The sequence below is a fragment of the Perkinsus marinus genome (assembly GCF_000006405.1).
Source record: "Perkinsus marinus ATCC 50983 genomic scaffold scf_1104296935302, whole genome shotgun sequence".
Classification (NCBI taxonomy): Eukaryota; Perkinsozoa; order Perkinsida; family Perkinsidae; genus Perkinsus; species Perkinsus marinus.
Genome location: NW_003214508.1, coordinates 47,876 through 72,073, shown reverse-complemented (window position 1 = coordinate 72,073; position 24,198 = coordinate 47,876). Strand labels below are relative to the sequence as shown.

General features: G+C 47.5%; 8 protein-coding genes across 8 annotated transcripts in view; 4 read left to right on the top strand and 4 right to left on the bottom strand.

Moving 5' to 3' along the window:
* Pmar_PMAR003294 (conserved hypothetical protein) overlaps nucleotides 1–3,125 on the bottom strand; it is a 3,229-nt gene extending 104 nt beyond the window's left edge. The window contains exons 1-15 of the mRNA XM_002784000.1: nucleotides 3,026–3,125; nucleotides 2,733–2,974; nucleotides 2,597–2,688; nucleotides 2,462–2,552; nucleotides 2,090–2,210; nucleotides 1,934–2,036; nucleotides 1,759–1,888; nucleotides 1,599–1,708; nucleotides 1,399–1,537; nucleotides 1,218–1,351; nucleotides 1,070–1,177; nucleotides 906–1,021; nucleotides 557–704; nucleotides 332–508; nucleotides 1–275 (exon numbers count right to left, since the gene is read on the bottom strand). The exon at nucleotides 1–275 is cut by the window's left edge and continues 4 nt beyond it. Coding sequence (XP_002784046.1) covers nucleotides 111–275; nucleotides 332–508; nucleotides 557–704; nucleotides 906–1,021; nucleotides 1,070–1,177; nucleotides 1,218–1,351; nucleotides 1,399–1,537; nucleotides 1,599–1,708; nucleotides 1,759–1,888; nucleotides 1,934–2,036; nucleotides 2,090–2,210; nucleotides 2,462–2,552; nucleotides 2,597–2,688; nucleotides 2,733–2,931 — 1,833 coding nt within the window. The 5' untranslated portion in view covers nucleotides 2,932–2,974; nucleotides 3,026–3,125 and the 3' untranslated portion in view covers nucleotides 1–110. The remainder of the gene's footprint in view (nucleotides 276–331; nucleotides 509–556; nucleotides 705–905; nucleotides 1,022–1,069; nucleotides 1,178–1,217; nucleotides 1,352–1,398; nucleotides 1,538–1,598; nucleotides 1,709–1,758; nucleotides 1,889–1,933; nucleotides 2,037–2,089; nucleotides 2,211–2,461; nucleotides 2,553–2,596; nucleotides 2,689–2,732; nucleotides 2,975–3,025) is intronic.
* Nucleotides 3,126–4,401: 1,276 nt separating this feature from the next.
* On the bottom strand, nucleotides 4,402–5,252 carry Pmar_PMAR003293 (conserved hypothetical protein; the record flags this gene model as incomplete). The annotated part of the gene is made up of 1 exon (XM_002783999.1): nucleotides 4,402–5,252. The coding sequence occupies one exon, from the start codon at nucleotides 5,250–5,252 to the stop codon at nucleotides 4,404–4,406; it is 849 nt and encodes a 282-aa protein (XP_002784045.1). The 3' UTR covers nucleotides 4,402–4,403.
* Nucleotides 5,253–5,444: 192 nt separating this feature from the next.
* Pmar_PMAR003292 (hypothetical protein) lies at nucleotides 5,445–6,180 on the bottom strand (the record flags this gene model as incomplete). Its single annotated transcript, XM_002783998.1, has 3 exons — nucleotides 5,445–5,559; nucleotides 5,921–6,064; nucleotides 6,104–6,180. 3 exons carry the CDS (start codon nucleotides 6,178–6,180, stop codon nucleotides 5,445–5,447), a joined length of 336 nt encoding a protein of 111 aa, XP_002784044.1.
* A 913-nt stretch (nucleotides 6,181–7,093) lies between these two features.
* Pmar_PMAR003291 (conserved hypothetical protein) lies at nucleotides 7,094–7,722 on the top strand (the record flags this gene model as incomplete). The annotated part of the gene is made up of 4 exons (XM_002783997.1): nucleotides 7,094–7,223; nucleotides 7,270–7,442; nucleotides 7,486–7,590; nucleotides 7,639–7,722. 4 exons carry the CDS (start codon nucleotides 7,094–7,096, stop codon nucleotides 7,720–7,722), a joined length of 492 nt encoding a protein of 163 aa, XP_002784043.1.
* A 4,591-nt stretch (nucleotides 7,723–12,313) lies between these two features.
* On the top strand, nucleotides 12,314–13,220 carry Pmar_PMAR003290 (hypothetical protein; the record flags this gene model as incomplete). Its single annotated transcript, XM_002783996.1, has 5 exons — nucleotides 12,314–12,448; nucleotides 12,495–12,563; nucleotides 12,656–12,728; nucleotides 12,802–12,947; nucleotides 12,993–13,220. 5 exons carry the CDS (start codon nucleotides 12,314–12,316, stop codon nucleotides 13,218–13,220), a joined length of 651 nt encoding a protein of 216 aa, XP_002784042.1.
* A 585-nt stretch (nucleotides 13,221–13,805) lies between these two features.
* Pmar_PMAR003289 (conserved hypothetical protein) lies at nucleotides 13,806–15,713 on the bottom strand (the record flags this gene model as incomplete). Its single annotated transcript, XM_002783995.1, has 1 exon — nucleotides 13,806–15,713. The coding sequence occupies one exon, from the start codon at nucleotides 15,711–15,713 to the stop codon at nucleotides 13,806–13,808; it is 1,908 nt and encodes a 635-aa protein (XP_002784041.1).
* A 2,303-nt stretch (nucleotides 15,714–18,016) lies between these two features.
* On the top strand, nucleotides 18,017–18,757 carry Pmar_PMAR003288 (hypothetical protein; the record flags this gene model as incomplete). Its single annotated transcript, XM_002783994.1, has 1 exon — nucleotides 18,017–18,757. The coding sequence occupies one exon, from the start codon at nucleotides 18,017–18,019 to the stop codon at nucleotides 18,755–18,757; it is 741 nt and encodes a 246-aa protein (XP_002784040.1).
* A 2,542-nt stretch (nucleotides 18,758–21,299) lies between these two features.
* Nucleotides 21,300–22,207, top strand: Pmar_PMAR003287 (hypothetical protein; the record flags this gene model as incomplete). The annotated part of the gene is made up of 5 exons (XM_002783993.1): nucleotides 21,300–21,342; nucleotides 21,386–21,471; nucleotides 21,516–21,605; nucleotides 21,648–21,725; nucleotides 22,094–22,207. 5 exons carry the CDS (start codon nucleotides 21,300–21,302, stop codon nucleotides 22,205–22,207), a joined length of 411 nt encoding a protein of 136 aa, XP_002784039.1.
* Between the last annotated feature and the right edge of the window lie 1,991 nt (nucleotides 22,208–24,198).

Below are 24,198 nucleotides of genomic sequence, written 5' to 3'. Positions count from 1 at the left end.
ATGGTCTACCTATATACCAGTAATAGTAACAGGGGGAAAACTGTCTCCAACCGTATGATGAGAAAAGCTACTAAACCGTGTACTGCATAGTACACATCACAGAACCATATCTACAGTTCAGAATAGCCATCATTCACTTTACTGTAGCTGCGATAAGCATGGCGCTTCCCACAGAAAGTGCCCAACCAGAAAGTCGCTATACAAGCCATTACTGCCATCACCACTGTTATCCAAAAACTGCTAGCAGACTGAGCCACAACTGCTTCCAATGAAATCTACAACAGCAAGAACAACAAACTACAGAGCAACTGACCCTTCTTATCACTCCTACGCCATTCACAGCGGCCTCATGCGCCTCCACGCCTGCTGGTCTAACATAGTGCTGACCAGGCTTATAGAAATCGTCCGAGAAACCAACCATCCTCATGTACCACTCCGGCTGAGGCAAACCTCCTTGGAAGTCCATACGGCCATCGGGGAAATTATAGTATCCATCATTATACCTCACCTGATCTCGAACCGAATCACAAGGCCGACCAAATTCTCAATTTTCTACTATAAGCTCATCAGCCAGTTTCCACCACTCCTCAGTTATGCGCCTTTGAATTCTCAACTGCAGACTGTTGAGCATTTCCGTTTGTTCCTTCGGGTCTGTCAACTTCGCCGCCTCCCTCTCGACCCTGTCGGCCTCAGCCAATACCCACCTACAACCACACCCCAGTGTTAGAGAAATCTATTTCCCACTGAGCTCAGGAGCTTCCTCGCTAATTATAGAACATCACATACGAATTTGAGTAGAAGTATACAAAAACCATTGAGAATTTCCCAGGATTTGTCACCAACATGTGGTTGACCGTGTGCATATTTCCCCACACTGCACAAACATCACCCCTAGTCGGCTCTACCTCTGGAGCTCATCCCTCTTAGGGTAGACCATCTCCTGGCTCATATTCTGATAGTTGATATTCATCCAGTTAGCAACAAAGTCGAACGCCCAGAAGGCCGTGGAGCGATTGAACTCCTATAAAAACCATTCACTCACTCCTTCCTACCCCCCATCAAGCCTCACCTGAAGAGCAGGGCCGTATTGAGTCCCAAAACTGGGGTCAACAGCATCAGCCTGGGAATAAAAAGGTACAAAAACAGAGGTTGCCGGGGCGTCCAAGGCAAACCAAACCTAAACCATAGTCAACGACAGACCCTAGCACTAGCACTACCTTAGGGAAAGGCTTCTGGCTAGTTGCCACCATCGTATAGCTCGTACGATGTAGGGATATGGCCCTAGGGATCTGACCCTTAACCTCTTTCATCAGAGCACCACTGATCTCATAGTTTGGGTTGCCATACATACCTAAAACCACGTCTGTTCGCCTCCCGATCGTGGCCATTGTCACTCACCCGCAAGGATTCCTTTAGTCATGTCGAACTCGGTGCCTTCATAATGGTCACGGTGGAGATCGAAAATTTCATTCATTGTAACAGGTCTATCGACCGCCACGGAAAAAGGGTAATCATAAGGGTCCTCGTTATTGGGGATCTGAAGACCAGCGTTGAGGAAATGCAAGATGAGCAAGATTCTGCCCCAGCATCAGACCTACCCCCTGTGAAGGGGCAACCCTATCGAAAACCCTCCATTGTCTTAGCGAAGCGTAACGAGGAAGGGCAAGCTTACCCGATACGACCTTGGACCAGTCAAATGTGCCTTCCCCTGAAAATCATCATCTACACTCTACCAGTTGTGGCTCACTAGACACCTACCATCCCACAACCCCATCGCTTTAGTTTTCTCAAAGAGACCTTCAGAGTAAATGAACTCATCAGGAGCATTAGGTTTCACTGCCTTAATAATAGCGTTATTCGCTACCACCGCAACATGGTCATCGGGCACCTATGTTGTATATATACCAACCGTCTCCTACTAACGACCACTCACCCTCTGGGCTACCCAAAAAGCACCCTTATTGCCGTCCCCTTCAATCTCGAAGACCCATGCCTCAGTGTCATCAATGATAGTAATAGCCTCAGCAGAGCCATACCTATATCCAACAACGCCTTCCTCATCTCACCCTTCCCACACAGGCTCCCTTACTCCTCTCCTGCAAAGCCATATTCCTGTGCCAAGGTCCCTATCTTATGAATAGCACAGCGAGCAGTCTCACAGCGCTCCATGGCAATGGCCATCAGTGGGGCGATAGTGAAAAGGGCGGTACCTGATGTTAAAGGAGGAGGAGTGGGATAGGATCACTGCCTCAGGAGTACACCTAGTGTTGGAATATATGTTTGGTTTCCTCAGCTGAGCTCAGTAGCTCCCTAACTACATTGTGAACATTTACACACCATTTAGAGTAGCATTGTCCAAAAACCCACCATAATTTCTCCAAAAAATTCTTCACAATTTCCCTTTTGTCACCAACACACGTAGTTGACCATGTACGTCTATTCCCACACTGAGTACCCCTACCTTCCTTTCCCGTGATCTCGTCCTTATGAGTGACCTCCTGGACAGCCAAAGGCTTATTAGCAGCCGTAGTACTCTCACCAATCGCAAGACCCTACCCTCACCATAACACTTCACCAAGGCAGCTCATCTACTTACTTTCGAGTTGATAAGAGGATATGACGACTCCCACAGTGCGTAGGTTTCCCCCTCGCTCGGGACGTAGCCCAGAGGTGTGGATTCGTTTTGACCTAAACCATCCCTATGGCTTCCCCTTCATACCCAACAACCCTACCCGGCAGAGGTTCGTAAATATCGGCCCGGCCCTTAGTAACGACCCTCGGGTAGAGAGAGTGGATATTATCAAAAACTGGCCTAGGGCCTGTGCCGTTGCCCCGAGGGACATAGGCCATACGATTGTCACAGTTCATGCAATCGTTGGCATGGGTCGCTACGGGGTACCCAAAGGTAGTGGCCTTTCGACCAAAAATCATACTTGTACATTTGTCACTATTGCTGTCGAGATACTCGGCCCGTCTAAAGGGGGGAGAGTCAGAATAACAAGAAGAACTCCCCGTGGGTGCCTACTTGAGGGCTTCAGGGTCAGCGTCTGAAGACGCAGTGCCTACAGTTGCCAAGACCACAGTTTGTGGAGATCAAAGAGCGGTAAAATGTCATGACGTAGGGGAAAAAAGATCTGTGACACGGATGTCGACTATTGCTCTGCACGCATGCACAGCACGCATGCACAAGACAGGGAACAGACCTTTTCCAGCGACAAAAACACTATAATGGGGAACAGGCGGAGAATGGATAAGATGACCTACTTATACTTCTATAGTAATATAGTCACAAAATACCCAGATGGAAATGCGGAAGAGGCCACATTAAAAATCTCGATCGCCCTGGGATGCCTGTGATCACTGTGCGGGTGGCGCTACTGGGAAGAAGTCCTCCTCTACAACCCCTTTCTACCCAAGCCTCTACACTCAAGATGACGGTACCGAAATACGGTTGGTTGTGATTATGCGAGAACAACAGCAGCTGTACAAAGTGAAGAGAACAAGGCTGCCTCCCGCGTCGTCGAGTTACGCTCGGCCCGCGCGAATTCTCCACATAGTTCCAAAGCCTCCAGCTTCCACCTATCATACCACACCTCCGTCTTCTCCTGCACCTCCTGTATGACCTCACCCACCTTATCAATGCGACCATACACCCTCAGCCGCCTTTTGTGAAGTTAGAGGTACAACCCGAAATTGATATTCTAATCCGCGAAATTCATTTTCGCCTACCACCGCCAGACTAACATGCACACCCGCGAATATGATAAACCCCTCCTGAAAGGAAAAGTACACTTTGATCTTTCTTCTTCTAAAACTCCGCTCGGGGTGAATTCAACTACGGTAAGTGCTCTACTGTTGTCGTCATCATTGCTCCTAAATCCCAGGCCGATCGCCCTCCACGATTTATCGCGTCTCTACTGATAACCGGGCGTGACTTCTTCTCTGCCCCCAAAAAGGATCCTCCCCTTTCCCTTTCCTCCTGAGCTGTCGTGTATACCGCGGGACACCCACTAGGGTTGCTGTGTACGCCCGAGTTGACGATACTCATAGAGGATGAAGACCACAGGTGATGCATATGAAAGTGAATGCTAGACTCAACAACGATGTATCTAGTACGAAGGGATATCTCGCACTCTCAGAGGCGACCCCGTCCTAGCTTGTCGTGCCTCACAAGAAGAAGCGACGGCGACAATCGTCGTCACTGCCTCACGAGGGGTTCTATCACATCTGGCTCGGAGGTTTCCTTCGAGAAATCGATACTGCTGCTACTAGCCATGATCACTCGCACATGGGGCGGTGAGCTCATGGCAAAGGGCTTCCTAATCGATACCGCAGCCACACAGCACTCAACAGATCCAAATGGAAACCATCAAGAAAATCAATAATAAAGTATCAAGATAGTGTTAGTGTGCGCACTGCAAAGATTCATGGGTAGAAGGCGGCTTCGAATTAACAGCCTCGGCAACCATACGCATGTAGTCTCTTCGTACTAATATCTTCCCGTGGTCTATACCATCCAAAATAACAGTAGTAACCCCATTGAAATGGCATTCCGCATAGACGTCCTTCACCGGCACCACATGGTCATGCTCCGACAGGAACACTGCTGAGCCTCGGGGTAGCTCAGAGGGGAACATGACGCATTGCATCCAGAAGAAGTTGCGGAATAGACAACAGGCGATACCAACTTCTTGAGACGCTATATACCGTAAAAACTTTGCAAAGGGTTTCTCAGGCTTCTTATACAGGAAGTTAGCGCAAACATCTGGTAGCTGGAGATGGATGCTAACAGGGTCTATCAGGACCACTCGAGAGCGAGAGTACACTTCTGGACAGTAGTGCTTCACCCATGCTATAGTAAAGGTACCGAAGGAATGGCCAGCTAGACAAAGGCGCCGTTGGCCCTCAAGGGCTCCATGATATCGTAGGGCACACTCAACGCCATGAGCATACTCCTCTGCTGGGACCACTTCGGCCCATGGGTCCATCGACACCCACGGTAACTCGAATAGGAAGTGGGTCTTCGCAGTGAAGGATGGTAGGAAGGGAATGTATGTGGTGACACCAATCCCTAGGCCATGGAAAAACACCAAAACTTCCTCCTTATCGTCTAAGGTAGGATCCCCCTTGTACCAATACCCCACCCTACCGTAGTGATAACGGCGATATCCGAGTAGTCGTAAGCCTATGGAGCCCAAGAAGCCCAAGCCTCGCACTGCTAGATAGAATACGAGAGGACGGTGAGCAGCCATAACAGGATCTAGGGACTGTCTAAAGACTTTGACCTGACGTCAACACCACGGGTACTCCAGTGAGAAGGTGTGTCACCACTACATCGCTCCTGCCAGGTTTAAGAGAGAAACCATGGTCCGTCGCAATGCGGCGTTTGACCTCTTCTACCCACCTCAGCTCCGACGCGCTCAAGGCCTGAGGTTAGATGAGTGTTACAGAGAATTGCGCAGTAGAAGAACCTCTAGATGTTTGTAGTAGAAGGCCCATGCAAAGAACTCTGACATGTTCTCGTCTCGGAGGTCATCCTGCTGGACCCCGGGTTCAAACCTATTCGAGACCAGCGACTACCGACGATCCTCATAGCTCACTATTGAGGCTTTAAACACTACTTTCGGCTACCCCCTACTGTTACTACTACTACTACTACTACTACTACTACTACTACTACTACTACTACTGCTACTACTACTACTACTACTACTATTTCAAGTAGTCTACTTGATAAAGAACGAGATGAGATGAAGATCCTAGCCTTTACTGTAACCTCACCAGCCAATGAGCCCCCCAATGAAGCGTAGCCCCAAGCAATATACTATCAAGGCACGATATGACGCTATCGACACACGACTCTGCTTATTCCAAGTCTGCCCCGTAAATGAGGATAGCCTCCATCTACTTCTAGTACTACCAGCCCTTCAGTAACCGCCATAAGCCTTCTGGATGTCGCCTCAGCATCTCAATGGTCTTCTCCAACACATAGTCACGTTGAGCATCCCGCACCTCTGGGACTACCGCAGGGGTTCGAGTCTGTTTGGCGACGTGTTTTCGAAACCTGACCTCGTGAATCCTTCACCCTTAACGCCTCTACTACCATATATAGAATAAGACTTCAGCTCCAGCCCAGAGGACCAAGACAGAAGGTAGTAGTACAGAGGAGACTACTGCCATTCAGTAGCTATTCAGCTGCATAGCCCTCCAGTAACGACTGTTGAACGCAACAAGGAAGTGGAGTGGAATACCTTCATATAGGGCTATGATTTCATATGCACCCTAGTAGAAGGTAATACAATTCATAACATGAAAAGTTTACGTTATAAACTCAACCACGAAATAGCATAACTACCACTACGGTCAAACAGTCAGTGGTGAAGTTCTTGCTCAAACTTGTCTATCTTGCATTTCCTCAACGGTAATCACCTCGTGCCCCCATCATCATTGTCCTCTACTCTACGATGATCTACGAGCCTCTTACTGACCGCGGCAGAAAGAGCGTAGAGAGCGGTAGTAGCTCCGCTGGGCTCTAAGATGAGATAAAGGTGACAATCACGACACAGACTGTTGTATAGGTTGAAGAAGGATGAGTGGAACGAAAAGGTAGTAGCGCATGCATACGCCTGAGGAGACCTTCAGGACTAAGGTAGATGGCGATGGTGTGGTATCACCAATAGAGTCACAGCTCACGAAGCGGCAGCTGTCTATGGTTGAGGCAGAAGCGGAGAGTTTATGATACGGGGTAACGTGGCAGCATCATAGGAAGAGAGAGCTGAAAGAAGGCCAACTAATTGTTATGGAGGTGAACCGCCTTCGCGGTGAATACCAATCCTCAGTGGTGAGAGCTCACTGGAAGTCGCCAGTACTATAAACTACAGTGAATAAGAGGCGGACATCACAGATACATCCGATAAATGCTCCCTGCTTCCAACATGAGCGCAACAACCAGAAAAAAACAATAGTGGTTTATACAGACAGTTCTCCCTCTCCAGAGAAAGCATGCCTTGCCTTCCAACGTTTATGCTTCTCAGTGGTGCGTTACTCTGGTCGGACCTCATTAACTCTCGCATGGTTGTTGCCTTTACCACCAATGGCCACATCCCAACGTTTGGCCTTCTCATTCATTCGGGATGGGTTCAAGTTCCGCATGGGCAGATTATATGAGACATTCTGGTATTCCCAGAGCAATCTGAAGTGGGTACTAGTTTTCGGCTACCCAGGTTAGTGCCTTCCCTCTCCTTCTCGTTCTCCCATGTCTCCTTTCAGCTCTTCTGTTTTGGGTACGTTGGCGAGCGGACCATCAGTACAAGTACCGCATCTATGTGGCGGATAGAAATGTAACCCCTGACACTACCAAGAAGGTGTCCCTGTGGGGTAAGGAATATGGTCAGTGGAGTAACGGCAAGCCAGTGTATCAACAGGCTACAGCAACGGTTCAGGTAGTAACGCTCTGGGGCATTCCTGTCAGTGGTGCTCCTGTAGGACCTAAAGGCTGCTGTCTACGGTGGTAAGGATAAAGTCCCTGAATCGGTCCGAGCAGGTTGCCATGGCCGAATGTTCGAGGACACAGACAACCTAGCTCTCGCGGTAAGGTTACCATCAGTAATAGGGAGAGGGTAGAGCCGACGATGCCAGGTCCGGTCCTTCTGTAAGAGGGACCCTATGATAGTGTTCTGGGATGAGGTCACTGCGCAGAAGCAAATCCAACCTGCCCAGTAAGCTACAATTGAGACTAGTGAACGGCGGGAGGCAGCATTATTGTTGCCATTTCGGTGGTTGATGCCCTTTTTCTCAATCGTCCAATTCTGTCGAGTTTATAACCACCATGTTCACCCTTGTATTATAGGAGTTGTAGCCGAGGAAAAGCGTGTAAACTTCAAGTCCTCGCAAATGTCAAGATAGATGTAGTCCCTAAGATCGATGCGGGGATCCCATCGCTTAGGTGGAAGCCGGAGAGTACGCTGACTGGAAGCATGCTATAATTGCTGTGGCGAGATAAGGTTTTAGATATACGAGGGACAACCTTATAGTATTGAATAAGCTTGGTCGACAATACTGGCAGCAGACACATAATGGAGCCCTCAACGGCAAGGAGAGTAGATCGGCGAACCCTCCCTCGTAGCAAGAGGATGAGGGTTCCGTCCCTAGACTAGCCCAGACACACTCGAAACGTGAAGGCGAGACTAATGATCTCGCCTTCTCGCTCATAATCTCAGATCTTGAGCAGGATCGGTGCCTGTTGTTATGAAGTCAAACTGAATGGTGATCAGTTGTTGCTCTACATCGCCGATCCCTACAAAGCGTTACTCTCTTATGAAGTTTATGATGTCGGTGGTCCAACTTAGCGATATGCAACGATATTTCATCATTTGGCTTTGGAATGGTAAACCTGGTTGGGGCGCCTATGCCATCGTGCGTCCAACTTAGCGATATGCAACGATATTTCATCATTTGGCTTTGGAATGGTAAACCTGGTTGGGGCGCCTATGCCATCGTGCGTCCAACTTAGCGATATGCAACGATATTTCATCATTTGGCTTTGGAATGGTAAACCTGGTTGGGGCGCCTATGCCATCGTGCGTCCAACTTAGCGATATGCAACGATATTTCATCATTTGGCTTTGGAATGGTAAACCTGGTTGGGGCGCCTATGCCATCGTGCGTCCAACTTAGCGATATGCAACGATATTTCATCATTTGGCTTTGGAATGGTAAACCTGGTTGGGGCGCCTATGCCATCGTGCGTCCAACTTAGCGATATGCAACGATATTTCATCATTTGGCTTTGGAATGGTAAACCTGGTTGGGGCGCCTATGCCATCGTGCGTCCAACTTAGCGATATGCAACGATATTTCATCATTTGGCTTTGGAATGGTAAACCTGGTTGGGGCGCCTATGCCATCGTGCGTCCAACTTAGCGATATGCAACGATATTTCATCATTTGGCTTTGGAATGGTAAACCTGGTTGGGGCGCCTATGCCATCGTGCGTCCAACTTAGCGATATGCAACGATATTTCATCATTTGGCTTTGGAATGGTAAACCTGGTTGGGGCGCCTATGCCATAACGGATAACATTGCAGATAGTTGAACCATGGATAGACGCAAATACTGCAAAATGGATTTTGACAGCACTTCCCTCTACGTCTTTTTCGTTCCCATATACCTCAGTGAGTGCCAAGAAAACAGAAGTGAAGTCGACCACCCCCGGAAAGAGCCCGCCGAGTGCTTCAAAAGGGTGGCTGAACCTGTCTGATATTCGCATGCGTTGAGACATTAAGGGGGTGGGGCCCTTTTTTCTCGATCACCCTGTACATGGGCATCGCTACGGCTTCTTTATGGGTTACGCTACACTTCGCATAACGTAAGTAGCTTACGGTTACGGTAAGGGCTTACGACTTTACGATTACTGGCGGTTCGGATTCAACCCAACCGCTGAGAGAGTAACATATGGTTTCGCATTGACCACTCGTCTTCCTTTGAAATTCCGTCTGTCTTACTCCCAGGCTTACCCGGGAGTTCCGGGCCGGAACTGCCAAGCCGGCGTCGTCTACGCACGCGCACTCATATGAATCAGACTTAGGCGACTTGAATCGCCAATAGCTGATCAGAGGCTGATGGAGCTGATCCTATTTTGCTGAGTCTTACTGACCTCTCAATCAGACTCATGTGGTAGTCTGAAGGAGAGGTTGGACTTATGTAACATGTGCAGTATTCGAACCACAATAAGGAAGAAACTCGAGGTATTCCGACCGAAAACATTCGTAGAGTAAGATATCCCCATTAAAGAATCTTAACAGAAAATCACATGCACACCACTCTCGAACATGCAACATCTTTATGGACAACACGCAGGCTGCGTGACGCAGCTTATTGATTGAGACATGAGGGTATCTACGTAATAGCTGATTGAGTACTAGGATCTCCGAAAGAGACGGGCGAGTGCGGAAGGGAGGACAGATGGTCGGCGACAGGGAGGGGATCGGATTGCGTGCCATTTCTCCATAGAAGCGATCTTCATCGTGGCTGGCTTCGCCTGTGTTGCAAACCCGATAGTCTGCTGTTCGTAGTCAACATACACATCACGTTGGGCGAAAAATGGCCCGCCTAGAATGAAGTTATCGAAAGAAGGAGCGGATCGGAGTCGGTCGGTCACTAGGAGACGACACCATTCTCTCGCACATGAGTGTATGTGCTGGCTCAAATTCACCTCGAGAACGGACCCAGAATCAGCTTGGATTTCCATCACGGGAAGCTGGTCGAGGATTTTCCTGCGGACACAAATTTGTCGCTTGGGGTTGACATATGCGTCGAATTTCTCATGACTTTTGGATTTGACAGTCTCCAGGCTATGAGCGACGCGATCTCGTCCGACCTCGAATTCGATAGCTCTCAATACCATCGAGAAAACCTCCTTCGGCACAGGTGTAGAATCAGTACCAGTATCAATGACCACGCTGCGATAGCCTTCCCCATTCGAATAGTCGATCACCTCATTGTAACCGGATGAGCTGTTGACCCGTACTCTCGTTGCAAATAGACCAGAAGCTACTTTATTCCACGAAACTCTATGGAATGGGAACATAACCATGTCCTTTGGTGTTCCTCGAGATCTTCCCAAAACGAGCTCGCCATTTATACCCACCGAAAACTCCGATGCGTGAACCGAGAAGGCTGTTGTGGAGATTATTCTGGAACTCACGAGCTGTTCGAGTGGAGGTGGCATTCTGACTACTGGACGGCTCTGAGCTGGCGACAGACTCAATCCAAGCACAGCATATGGTTGCAAGCCTAACTCAATTCGTGTGCTACCGACTAGAAGCCCTACTTGAAAGTTTTCGACCTCTTGCTGACCAATCTTCAGCGTCATCGTTCGATGCACGAACTCGTCCCTTTGGCCACCCTTTCCGTAAGTCACATTCTGAATCTTTTGAGTTCGCAAACTTTTGAGGTCACAAGGGTTTGTTGAAGGGCAGAAATAGCATCCGGAGCGGAGATACTTGCAGGCGCCCTTGCCGTATATGCTTTCATACCAACCACCGTATACCAGGTATGACATATCACTCGCACTATCGACGAAAAGTTTCATGGGTTGTCCATCAAAATTCATCTCAACTTCTGTGTGTTTCATAGTGAGCCGCACCGCTGAGGAAGCCACCTGGGAGACCATAGCTGAGTGGAGTATAGCACTCTTAATCATGATCAGAGAACAACACAACTGCCAGTGAGCATCCGGACAGATCTGACCTACCTCAATACATCCAGACTGAATAGTGGGAAAGAAAGCTCTCAAATTGACGAGAGTACACTAGAGCGCAATTCCAAGAGCACGTTGAGCACTGGAAACACCCTCGTCACACTGAATGATTGAGCGATGCACGAAGATCTGCATGACTCCACATGTGGAGGGCGTCTCGTCGGTTACGTATTTCCATAGCCATGGAAATTCGATGAGCACTCATGGAATTTCACCGGTTGAACTTTCTAATGTGATTCGCGAGCGTTGTGTTGGAGTGATATGTACAAACATGTAGTCATACACTATGTTGTATGTGTATGTCAAACACGCCATGTTGTGGTGTCTTGACATTGTGTTATGTTACATTACTTATGTATGTACAACATGTGACATGTACCAGCGTATAAATAACACATCAGGTGCAGCTGTTTGACCGCTGATGGTCACACACGAAGTGGAATCTGCAACGGACAACCCGCCAGCTTCTCGACTAATCACAGTCGCCAAGCTCTTGGGTATGGACCCAGTAGCTGAGCCGCAGTGCTTGTGGATAGCTAAGGAAGCATGCAAGGCGAAAGTAGCCCACAACTGGTTCGTCACGGAATCCTCTGATTATTCCTTTTGTGTATGTAGATCGATCATAACGAGTGGAAAGAATTCACAGGACAAGACAAATCAACGATGTATTACAATACAGTGACGAGGAAGGTCCAGGAGACCCATCCAATCATCGAGTATTACTCCCAACTCTACCACAAACAGAAATCCTACTCTAAAGTAACGAGAAAAGTCCGCTGTCACAAACGACCATCAACAGCTCCTCGTCAGCTTCTGTCTGAAGGGTTAATGAAGGATGAGGATGAAAGTCGGACGAAATACGCGTGGGAAGAGACTATGATATAAAGGAATGCAAAGGCCATCTACAGATTCATTCTGAATACTTTGAACGAGCGCGTAGCTCTCGAGCTGCCAACTACAACACCCCAAATCTGTGAACAGATCACCCAGCTTCTCGGCATAGAGTCGACCAAAGAGTTCTTCCTGGTTAGTAAGTCCACTTGGTTTCGTACATGGATCAGAACCGACAGGTGCGTTGCATGAAGCAAACGCTCGAAGCTTATGTGGCGAAAAAATATGATCTCTCAACTTTCCTTTCTGATATGCAAGCCCATGTAGGCTTCCTCAGACGATTCCGGAAGAATCAAGTGAGCGATCGAGTCGCAGATGCGAAATGCGGGATGTTGTTTACAGATCAAGGACGATATAATGAAGAAACCCGAATCGGTAGTCATGTGTGAAGAGTGCGAGGACAAGAGTGCAGTACTAAAATGTGAGGTCTGCCAGGATTATTATTGTCAAGTAACTACGACTGAACGAAATTATGGTATTAACCGTTGATTCGCTCACATCAGGACTGCTTTAATGCAACACATGCAACAGGCAATAGACGGGGGCACATCACTGCCGATGTGGAGCAACTTGTATGTAAGTTCTGGTTTCGTTTCATACTCCAGCAGGACCTGGTCGGAAGTGAGGCTGAACGTCACATAGGCTTCAGGTGCGGCATGTGATAAGGTCGTCGCCACCTGCCAGTGCGTCCAATGTGGAAGCTTCTTTTGCGACAACTGCTACGTGTCCACTCATGCATCTCGACCGGAGTTGCATAACCACTTCAAGCGTGTCATCTCTGGCCTCATCTGTCAAGTATGGGAACGTCATTCTTCGTCGTATTCTCTATCGTGTTTTCAGGAATGTGAGTATCTCAACGCTACCGTCCTGTGTGAAGAGTGTCTCGACTTGTTCTGCACTCAGTGCTTCATTAAACTCCATGGCAGAGGAAGACGTAGAAAACACGCCCATCTCAGCATCGACAACACCGGTGAGGCATTCGTTTATCTCCAACACGATGATTCGCACAGTCAGGGAAAGTCTTCCGAGGAGGCACCCTTGTACCCCCAGAGGAAGCCCAAGTGCTGATCGATCGTTGCAGAAGCACTACTGAGGGTGGACCCTGGGTGATGTTCCGAGACGATAACAACGCCCCATTCTGGTGGTCCCTACAAGCACTCGATCGTTCGCGGAAACACTGTCTAACAGGTATCATTTCGGCAGACGGGTTGCGAGTCCGGAAAACCCTTTAACAAGCAAGACGTCTTCAGGACAAGCTCAGTCCAGCAAAACCGCTGAATAGCAACAGCATAGTCCTGTGGAGGCTATCTCGTCAAAGCAGAGCTCAGAGTCACTGCTGATACTGCGGAGTACTTGGTGTATATAAAATACAGCTATTGTGTTCAGTACGCATACCTTTGCTGTGTTACTGAGAAAACCCAAGACGCTGCTCTTTCGTGAGATAGAGGTAATTAAATGACGTACGAACATCCTCGGAATGCTACCCAAATGGGATGACCCAATTACGATTAAACAGTGTTTACCACTCAGGGAATCATATAAAATTCAAATTGAGATACAGAACTGCTAATGAGCACTACGAATTCGCACACAGAATCATACAACAGTCTTTACTACGATGACACATTGAGGCTTACTAATGAAGTGAGAAACTTACAACAGACGGTCAAAAAGAGGAGAATAACCATTCTGAACGGTTGAAGGGTTTCTAGTAGCAACTGGGTTAATAGGAGAAGACAACACGCGACGACGACGAATGAGTTTTTCCAAGTTCAAACCTGCGATTAACCCAACGAGTCCTCCCACTAATAGAGTGAGACAGACTTGAATTGGAGAATATGCGGCGACGATCTCTCCAGCCGTGACGGCATCTTTAGCAGCTTGAACATACTGTGGAGTGTAGAAGTAGTCGTTGAAACCAATCATTGCGAGGAAATCAGCTGGATAGCCTATGTGGCCAACCGTGGATGGATCGCTCGGGGGAAAGTTATAAAAACCGTCATTGTAGCGAACGACAAGCGTATCAGAAAGCTTCCACCAATACTCCACCACAGCCTCTTGAATTGCCTTGCAAGTAGTAGTAGACTTGGACAGGGCAGCTTCTAACAGTTGAGGTTGCCAGTAGTTGATAGCCGGCTTGACAAATTCTCGCGACATATTGTCATAGTTTATTGCCATCCAGTTAGCAACAAAGTCGAATGCCCACCAAGCCGAGTCCTTCGCATTTGAAAAGTCGCCTTTGTAACCCACTTGAAACTGCTTTGCATACAAGTTGGCGGTCTCATCCAATTCCATACCTCTCGCCTCAGACAGAGTTTTGCACAAAAAAGGGACAAACACGCTGGTCGCAGGTGCATCTTCACTGTAGTAAAGAACTGCATTATCGGGGTCAGGGTAGCCGATCATGGTGTAAGCCGTTCTGGGTATGGAGATCCCCCGAGCGAACTGACCAGGAACCTCAACTTCCCCTTGGCCTCCTTCGAGACGATAAGGGCTGTGAAAAGGACCAGCCAGAATACCCTTCGTGAGGTCGAACTGAGTGCCTTCATAATTGTCGCGGAAGATATCCATCACCTCCTCCAGACCAAGCAGATGGTCCGCCAGCACGGAGAAAGGCAGGTCGAAGGGATTCTCGTGGAACTCAGGTGTAGCGCTTGATAACACATGACGGAACACCGACCAGATCCGGACACTGCTGTACATCGGCAGCTGTAGAGTTACCGTACCATACACACGAATCCAGCTGAAGGGCTCCTGGCCGTCCCATAAGCCCATAGTCAATGCTTCCGAACGTAAATTGGAAGAGAACATAAAGTCTTCATTAGCCGTTTGTGGTATCTCCTTGATCGTGAACTGGTTAGCAATAGCGGCAACGTGACCGTCAGGGACCCTCTGGGCTGCCCATACTGCCGATTTACCAGTGGAGTCTTGCGCTATGTGAAATACCCATCCATCACCGGTCGCATCGATCAATGTGAGGGTCTCTCCAGTCTGCCAGTTCTCCGGGTAGAAACCATACTGCTCGGCCATAGCGCCCATGCTCTGGATGGCACAGACCGCAGTCTTACAGCGCTCCAGACCGATCATAGTCAGCTCTCGTATAGAGAACACCGCTGGGCCGTATTCACCAGTGGCTGGGTCCGGCAAGTCTACTCCTGGCCTCCCAGGCACGCTCACCTCAGTCGTGGACTCCCCCATTGCAAGGCCATGCTCGTTCATCATGCCATATTCCGACTCCCAGTAGCCGTACGTATAAGGCGCCTCAGGAACAGTGGCATTGATAGAGGTAGCGATATGGTTGGGGTCATTGTAGATCGCTGCACGGTCGGACCAGGTACGAGGGTAAAGATGGCCGATACCATACACTGCATGGACGGCGCCGCTCGGATGATCTCGAGGAGGGATCAGAGCAAGGCGCGTGTCACACTCGGAACAATCAGCTGTGTGAGCTACCATCGGTACACCGGTTTTGGAAGCGCCTTTCGACACGATTATCGTAGTGCATGCAATACACACTGATAACGGCAATAGCGCTAGTCGGAGTAGTGATAATATGGGCATGTAGGAATTGAAGCAACTAGACAACAGAAGTCCATACCACACGTTGCAATACTCAACCACCAGCGAGACTAGGCATGACTCGAAACATGATCAGTGCGGGGCTGAGGCTAATAGAGAGGACCCAGTTGGCCGGGTCCTTCTTGTTGAATTCTCAGTCGCAAAGTTCAGATAGCTAGTCGTCTGGTGAGGCAGGACACTTCAACGAAGACACCCAGCTTAGCATGAACGGGGAAATGCAACTTAGCTCATTGGTATTCATGTAGACATCATCGGCCTTGGCTTGATCGTCTCGGCCGAGCGGTAGCTGATAACCCTGAGTACCTCGAACAAGGATAGACCTTACACCCACTCCTTGGGTTCATAACCTACCGTGGTCGGAAAGTACAGGAGGTAATCAATATACGGGAAAGGCAACCCATTTTCCTTCCAGTGCTTACTCTCAACTTTCCTCTCTTCCATGGTCGAGTGAGAGGAAGTGCCTCTCGATGATCCGGAGGTCTACGAGGAAGCTGGAAGACACTACGCCGTATTTACCTTTAAGAATACGGCCTATATTAATAATCGGGGATACATATCTTTATATTATGCTCCACATGAAATACTATATCATTTGTTTATTAGTATTTATTATATTATGAATAGATGTATGATTATTAGTAATATCAACAAAACAAATATTGACCTATATAATAGGTAATATTGTACAGACCATACACTCGAGGCTACTACTACTCGAGCATGTGACGACCACTCCCCGAGATTGCCATCTTGATCGAAAGTAGCGTGCTTGAACAGACCACGCTAGAGATAGCTGTATGATTATCAGTAATATCAACAAAACAAATATTAATCTATATAATAGGTAATATTGTAGAGGCTACTACTACTCGAGGCTGCTACTACTCGAACATGTGACGACCACTCCCCGAGATTGCCATCTTGATGATGCTTGATCAGACCAAGCTAGAGCTAGCGACAGTCGACACAGAATGCCTGCAGTTAGTGATAGCCTCTGGCATGAAAACTGATACTTGTATGATATAGTTGAAGCGTTGGTACTTGTTAGTGTTCTGCCAGACTGGACTGAGCTATGCGCCATTAAGACCATCTCAAAGAATGCAGATCCAAGTACTTTATGATCTCTTATATAAAGTTAAGCCTCTTGAACCAAACTGATCATCGTAAAATTCAGGCTGTTCTACCAAAAGCGAGATCGATAATATTTGCATCCCTTGCACGCATACGCTGTCTAAAGGCGCCTATTCAGAAGGTGCTCTGACAGTACGGAAAGACGGAGTGATTGAGCGCTGAGAGCTAGAGAGGAGGGTTAGCTGAGTGACCAGTGCGGTAGAATCTGCACATGATCAACCACAAGTGTTGGTGTCAATATCAAAACTCTGAGGAAATCTTGAAAAATTTCTGTTATTATATGTCCACTCCTCGCATATATCCTCTCGATTCGTATATGAGCTCCTATAATTAGTGAGAAAACGATTGAGCTCAGCTAGTATATTTTGCGGCACTGTCGGAGTCGACCACAAATTCGCGTACGCTAGCAGGACACGTACCGGGTTGGAGTCCGTTTGAAAAATCGTCCAAGGCTGATCGGGTTCATTCAGAGTGCGAGTAACTGAGCGAGACCGGACGGATTAGATCGGAAATTAGTCGGGCTTTCGAATGTGTTATCATTTATAGGGCGGCGCCAGAGCTGGAGAATTCTTCTGGCCGCACGTTAGTTTCCCGTGATTTTTTTCATTCAATTCAGATGAATCTCCGATAACCAATATTTTCAAAAAAAAAACTCAAAATGGTCTTAGCTATCGAATGGTGTATTGGTCGTCCCTAAAAAATGGGAGGGGAAGTCCAATGCGAGAATCACTAATGAGTGCTCCATCTAATCCACCCCACGCCTCTCATCCGCGTTAGCATCCCTATCCCTTGCTCTGTTCTACTGCGGAACACCACACATGTGAATTGACCAGATGCTTGTCCATGATACAGCGAGCTTAAAGCAAGAGAGTCACCTCGCCTTGACAAGCACCTGAACCCTAGAAATCTGCATTTAATGGTTCATATCGGGTAGGGAGATGGCTCGGCGCATCTGTGACTTCACGACGATTACGGTTGAACGATTATGTGCAATTATCTCCAAAAACGGATAAAATCGCGCACCCATAACCGCTGGAGGATTGATTCCTTCCCTTTTGGTATTCATAGGCTAGACCGGCTAGCCTGAGGACCATATCTGTAGCGCTGGTATTGTGTGGAATATCTAAAAGTTATCACCTTCAAGATTTGCTCAAATGTCTGTTACGACTATCCCCTTCCCATCCTATATGGGTGATTCCGTTGTTGTTGATAGTCCACCCGTGAAGATGACTCTAACAAGAGAGTCTACTGTGCCTCCAGCCAACTGCTGTGTCTTCATCGAGTGGGACGATGTTCTTTTCCCAACCTCCTCTCTATTGGACGGTCATGTCCCTCCGAGTGACGCTCTTACTAAAGACTTCACCACTACTTTGTCCGGCCTGCTCACAGAGCTCATCCTCAAGTGTAGAAACGACGGTCTCTTTATTGTTTCTGCCAATGAACCTGGTCACTTTGCCAGTGCTTTACGTGACCATCTACCACCTGATATTGCTAACGTGATAAGAAGGAGATTCCAGACCATATTCTTGCCTATGGGTGCTTGTGAAGACGCTCTCAAAGATGCAGTGCTAGGCATGGGTGATCCGACTGCCCACGTTGTTTTAATGAGTCGTAGGCCAGCAGTGCTGGGTACCGCCAAGGCGTTGAGTAAATGTGACCCAGAAGGCTATATTAAATGTGTTAGGTTTTCCCATAGTCCGAGTCGTGGTATGTTGAGACCTCAGCTCACTTCAGTTTTGGCAAACCTTGAGAGGATCATGACTTTGCGTAGGCACACTACTTTCGTACTGTGCAGTAAGAAGTCAACTGCTTACCAAAGGTCTATTTCAGCGGACTCTACCGCTTCTACTACTGACGACGACACTTCTGTACAACGTTCGTCTTCTATTGCTTGAAGTGCTGCTTGCTCTCATCTTCTTGTGGCTGCTCTTATATCCAACATTCACTATTGTGCTTCAAACGTTGTTACTCGTGTTAAAACACCGTCTAGTTGTCTAAGCTATCTGTTGTACCCTTTTCTCTATAATCGTCTCTTATAGACGCTGTAGAGGCATATTCGGAGATGCCCTTCCAATGTCTCGAGTGCCGTTTTGTTATCCTATTCCCTAAGCAGTAAAGGGCGTGTTATTGTTGTATTGATCCTACCATCGCTGTATGGAGGTAATCTTAATATATGAAGTAGTTAGCCTCAGTAGTGCTGCCTGATATCACAGGCCTCTAGTCCTCCAGTAAGTATATGAACCCTTTTGAGGCTATTATCGGTAGCGCCTCCGATTTTGAGTTTCACACGCTATATAGATTTGCGTTAGCAGTTTCACATCTCTGGGGGTAGTTGTCCGACCGAGAACTTGCTGACGTGAATTTGGGAAAGAGCAGTAGTTCAACGATAGGTGTATATTCCCTCGTAATGGACGAGCAAGGGCAGCCTGTAGAGCACCACGGTGTGGTTGCCTGGGGGCCGAGGTAGGTGCACGATGTTATGCTGGAGTGGTATGGAACGCTGTACAGGAATCGTCTGTGGACAGTAAAGGGTGGTGCAAGGCGAACTAGCATACAAGGGATCGTTCTGGGAGGCCTGGAGAGTCCTCATTGCGTGTTGCCTGAGGTTGGCGTTGGGGTAGGACCAGAAGGAGTGTGTCTCGAGTGCGAGAAGCTCATGTCCTGCTGTAGCAAGGCTAGATCTAGACAGGTGAGGAGGACTATGGAAAGGCGTTAATGAGAAGAACTATAGTGGAATCAGTCGCTTGCACTGTTGGAGACGGTACTGCGTTGCGACAGACAGTCAGCGGAGTCCTCTGTCTTGGCTGAAGCATTATTGCCTTATGTGGTTGAGAGTCTACAGGAGGAACCGTAATATGGGGAGTCGGGCAGTGTTGGAAAATATGATCGCTTTCCTCAACTGAGCTCAGAAATTTCCTCAGAAGTTTATATGTGAATCCGCTTTGAAATGCAGAAAAAAACCAAAAAAATCTCCTGAAAATTTCACAAATTTTTCCTTTTGTCACCGCATATTTTCCAACACTGGACTTGGACTTCTATCAGGTACCTCCTTATATCCGCACTAATACTGATGTTTACTAATCCTTCGACTACCACTAAACGCCCGAGAAACTCCAAGCCGATCTCACCACCTGTGAATTGCTCACCGATAACTGCAGTCGATGGAGAGTGCTTCTGTCATGAGGCTGAGGGGCCACTTGGAGGGGGCGGAGGATCAGATTGGTTTCCGGGAGTAAGCTCAATGCCTTGGAAAATTTGAAGGGAATTTTTCGTAGATTTCTGTGGGTTTCTATCCAAGTTCTGGATCCTCCTCTGGCAAAGGCATGCCACAGTTAAATATAGGAATACCCAAAAATGCAGTACTACAAAGGTAGATGCATCTGTTAGTGCAGTCCGTTGCTCAGTCGAGTCAATCGCTGCGATATGGTAGAGGTGGAGGGGCCACAACAGCGGGGCCCTATAGCGGGCCTGGCTTTCTATACATGTGCAAACGCCCTGTGGTGAGTTTGTTCTGGTGCAGTTCGAATATTGAGTGAAGTTTTTCTCTACAGAGTCTCCGAAAAATTCATAGCGATTTATGTTTGGCGGGCGCGACGCCTGGAAGTCCCTGGTTGAGGATACCGAGGTCTACAGCAACGGCATCAACTGACATGAGGTTTGGTACCACGATGAAGTCGGTGTCATGAGCTTTGCCCTTGTTAGGATAACTTCATCTACGTCCTCCGTATCTGAGATTAATACCTCTTTACCGCTGATGCCGGACCATCGCGAGGACGGCTTCGGACCGGACTGGTCGGACATCGGCGCTTCGGCGAGTTTCTGCAACGACTGGAGCCGTAGCATAGCATCATTCGGATTCCCATTATTGTTCGTGCTCAGACATTCAAACTAGAGGGGGTGGGAGAGCAATCGACATTTCAGCACCGAACTCTCCTCAGACGTAATATGCAGTTTTCGGGTGATGTGAAATTGTCGCTGTTCTCAGGTACCCTGGTTGCTGCAGCCCATCTATTAGTAACGAGTCGATTTCACCTCCGTCATTGCTAGCATATGATCGGCCGTCTTCTCCTGTGGTGAGCTCTATGCATGCTGGCACAGACCTCATCACTGGTCCATGTCAGATGGGCGTACCACAGCGCTGTCAATGTGCAGAGAACAGCTTCGGATCGGTGATTCTGCCTTTTCTTGATGTTGTTAAAGTCACTCACATAGCGAAAACTATGGAGATGGAGGCTGATCGGTCAGAGGTAGAATTTTTCAGATTGGGTTAATCGATTCATACCACTCCATCTGCAGCGTTTCAACGATGCTGCAATGCTACGGTGTTTCCTCTATGCATTGGATAGCACTCGAGGTCGACTTAATATGAACGACTTCATAATAGTAGCGGGGGAGCCGACAGCCCGACGAGGACTAGGCTTATCATCGACTCTATTGATGCGAGTAGCAGATTCTGATGGCAACTATCATACCACTGGGGGTGAGCGGGCATTGTCGTAATTTTCCGTAACTCTTCTTGTTAGGTTCATGGCCAGATCTCACTGCTGAGATACCCTCAGGCGACCTGTTGCCAAGTCGCTCACTACCCACTGATCCGATCGAGGATGAAGTAGTAAATTGCATCGTAGGTCTTCATATGTGGTGCATTGTCAGGCGTCACTCATCGAAGATTCAGTAGTGGACATTCGCCCTACACTCTGTTGTTGTGCTGTGTGCCATGAAGATGTGAAAGGCCTGGCCACGGTGAGAATCGTGTTGATTCCTCTTCTTTAGTAGTTCTATCAGGTATGCAACGTGTGCGAACACGGTGGACATGTGGCACATATTTCGAGTTGGTTCGATCGGCCCGGCAAGAGCTGTCCGGTGTTGAATTGTCGATGTAAATGTGCATTTTAACGACGTCATCATTGTTTACTAAGACTATCATATTTTGTGGATAACATTGATAACATTGCACTTTTTAGTATTGTTCCTATTGAGTTCGATGAGTGGCGAATACCGAATTAGTTGATATCAAGTAATACTGCTGAACCCACCGACCGTGACGAGATCGGGCGAATGGGGTTTAGGTCAGCAGCTGAAAATGTTGGAGTATATGTAATCGCTTTCCTCAGCTGAGTTCAGCAGTTTTCTCACTAATTATAGTAGTTTACATACAAATTCGAGTAGAAGTGTACAGAAACCAATGAGAATTTTCTCAAATTTTCGACGATTGTCACCTACACATGTAGTTGACCATATGCACATTTTCCCACAACGGCGACTTTCTCAAGTCGTGTTTCATCCCTGCCATGAAAGCTAGCATCCAGAGAGCATTCGACCACGAAATCGATCATGATATCTAATCCTGAGAATACACTTAGTTTTAAGTAGGAAATTCTAGTATAGGGCAACGCAGCGGTATTCAACGATCACAGGGCGCGCGCGAAAACTCCCGTTGAGAATCTCTACTATATACTAATAGGAGTGAACAAATCGTGCGTCAAAAAGTTGACTCCGTTCTTGGTTTGTCATATCCGCGTCTGATTTTCTCTGGGTACCTTAAATGCCATTGAGACTATCCAGTACTACATTTGTCGTGCGACGAAGCTCCCTATGATTCACAGTATCTCTTGCATAGCGTGATCGATCAAAACGATTTAGATGTGTTAAACCGTCACAAAAATTTGCTCCGAGTAATTAATTCACAATCGTTTCCGTGCCTGTTTTCGGTTCCTTCCAGATTGTGTCTCACTGTCAACACCCCTACATATATCATGTTCGCCGTATACTTGGTACACTTACATTCTATCAAGAACTGCCTTTTCCGTATCACTTACTGTAGCCGTATTTGTAAGATCGACCCTAATAGATATGCGCCGATGTACATTGTGTCAAAACGTTACAGGAAATTATTCACAGCAAGAATAATGCCTTTTCTCTATCTGATCAGCTTTACACCCTTAATACCTACTAAACACTTATTAATCTTTTACCATACGATAGCTTTGTGTCATACGCTTTTTTCTCACTAGCACGTTCAGTTTTCATGGAGATTTCTACCACATTGAACATGCGCCGATGTACACTGTGCCAAAAATTCACGACATTCACTGCCCACAGTCTGTGATGTGAAGTATAATTTCTATATTTTATGTCACATCACTCTCTCTCTCTCTCAAACTCCACCGCCTCTCTCCCACTGCCAACAGATGTGTTGGTAGGGTTTATACATGTCAAGCTTTGATCGCTTCTAACCATGCAATTCACTGAGGTTTCCATACGGAGTACTTCGCGCCTGCAATACTTCATGCTTCGTCGTTTTACTGCTGAAGCACTTACATTTACATATGTTATCCTTCTTTACTCAATAACACCTGTATTGTAGGCATTACGAACGACTTGGTTATCCTACAATCTACTTTCATCCGTCGGTATTCATGACGTAGTGTTCAATTTTCACCCTCAAGAGTTAATTACTGATCGTGATACTGCTGAGGTACTTGCATCTACACATGCCACTCTTTTCTACATAATAACGCTCCTTTCATGGCATCACCAACTGCATCATCACCCTACCATTCGATACTAACGACGTGGTGACGAACGTCCAACGACTCTGTTGTACCTCCAGATCATCAGCCGATCCGTTTGTGAGGGTTCACTCATTCTTATCACCGACTCTTACTGATGTCGATCATGTGCCGCTTCCAGTCATGCACCATTCTTAGGTATCCGCAAAAACTACTCTTCACTCTCGAGACATTGCCGCTAATCGTGACACAGCCGATGTAATTTATGATCATTTGCTACATAGTGATGCATCTGATTTGGATGATACAACCCACACTGTCACCCAACAATCCTCATTCCGAGTGTGTCATTCGCGGAATCGATATAATCAAACCTCCCATATGCGTGGGTTACAAGTGGCAGTCAACACTTGACAACACAAGACCAATTGGTAATAGAAGAGAGGGTAGTAAAATCCATCGAATTATTCGATTCGAATAATACGTCTGTTTCACCCCGAAGCCGATACTGTTCACTTGCAACCGTTTTTGCGATTGACGATTTTTCTATCTCAATGAAGATATTTAACCTCACTCTCTTGGTCGTATGATTGTGAAATGTTCATCATGTGATTCGGTACTCTCTCGTGAAGTCGCAGTCCATATCTGTGTCTCGGCTACCTGCTAAGGTAGCCGTAGGTAGCCGGCTAAGGTAGCTAAGCTACCGGCTAAGGTCCATTACCTGCTGGACCTTATGGCTTTGGGATACAAGGGATGTTTCAAAGACGATTAGCACCTCAGTAGGAGTATAGCGATTTCAATACCTTTCAGGAATTCTTATAAAC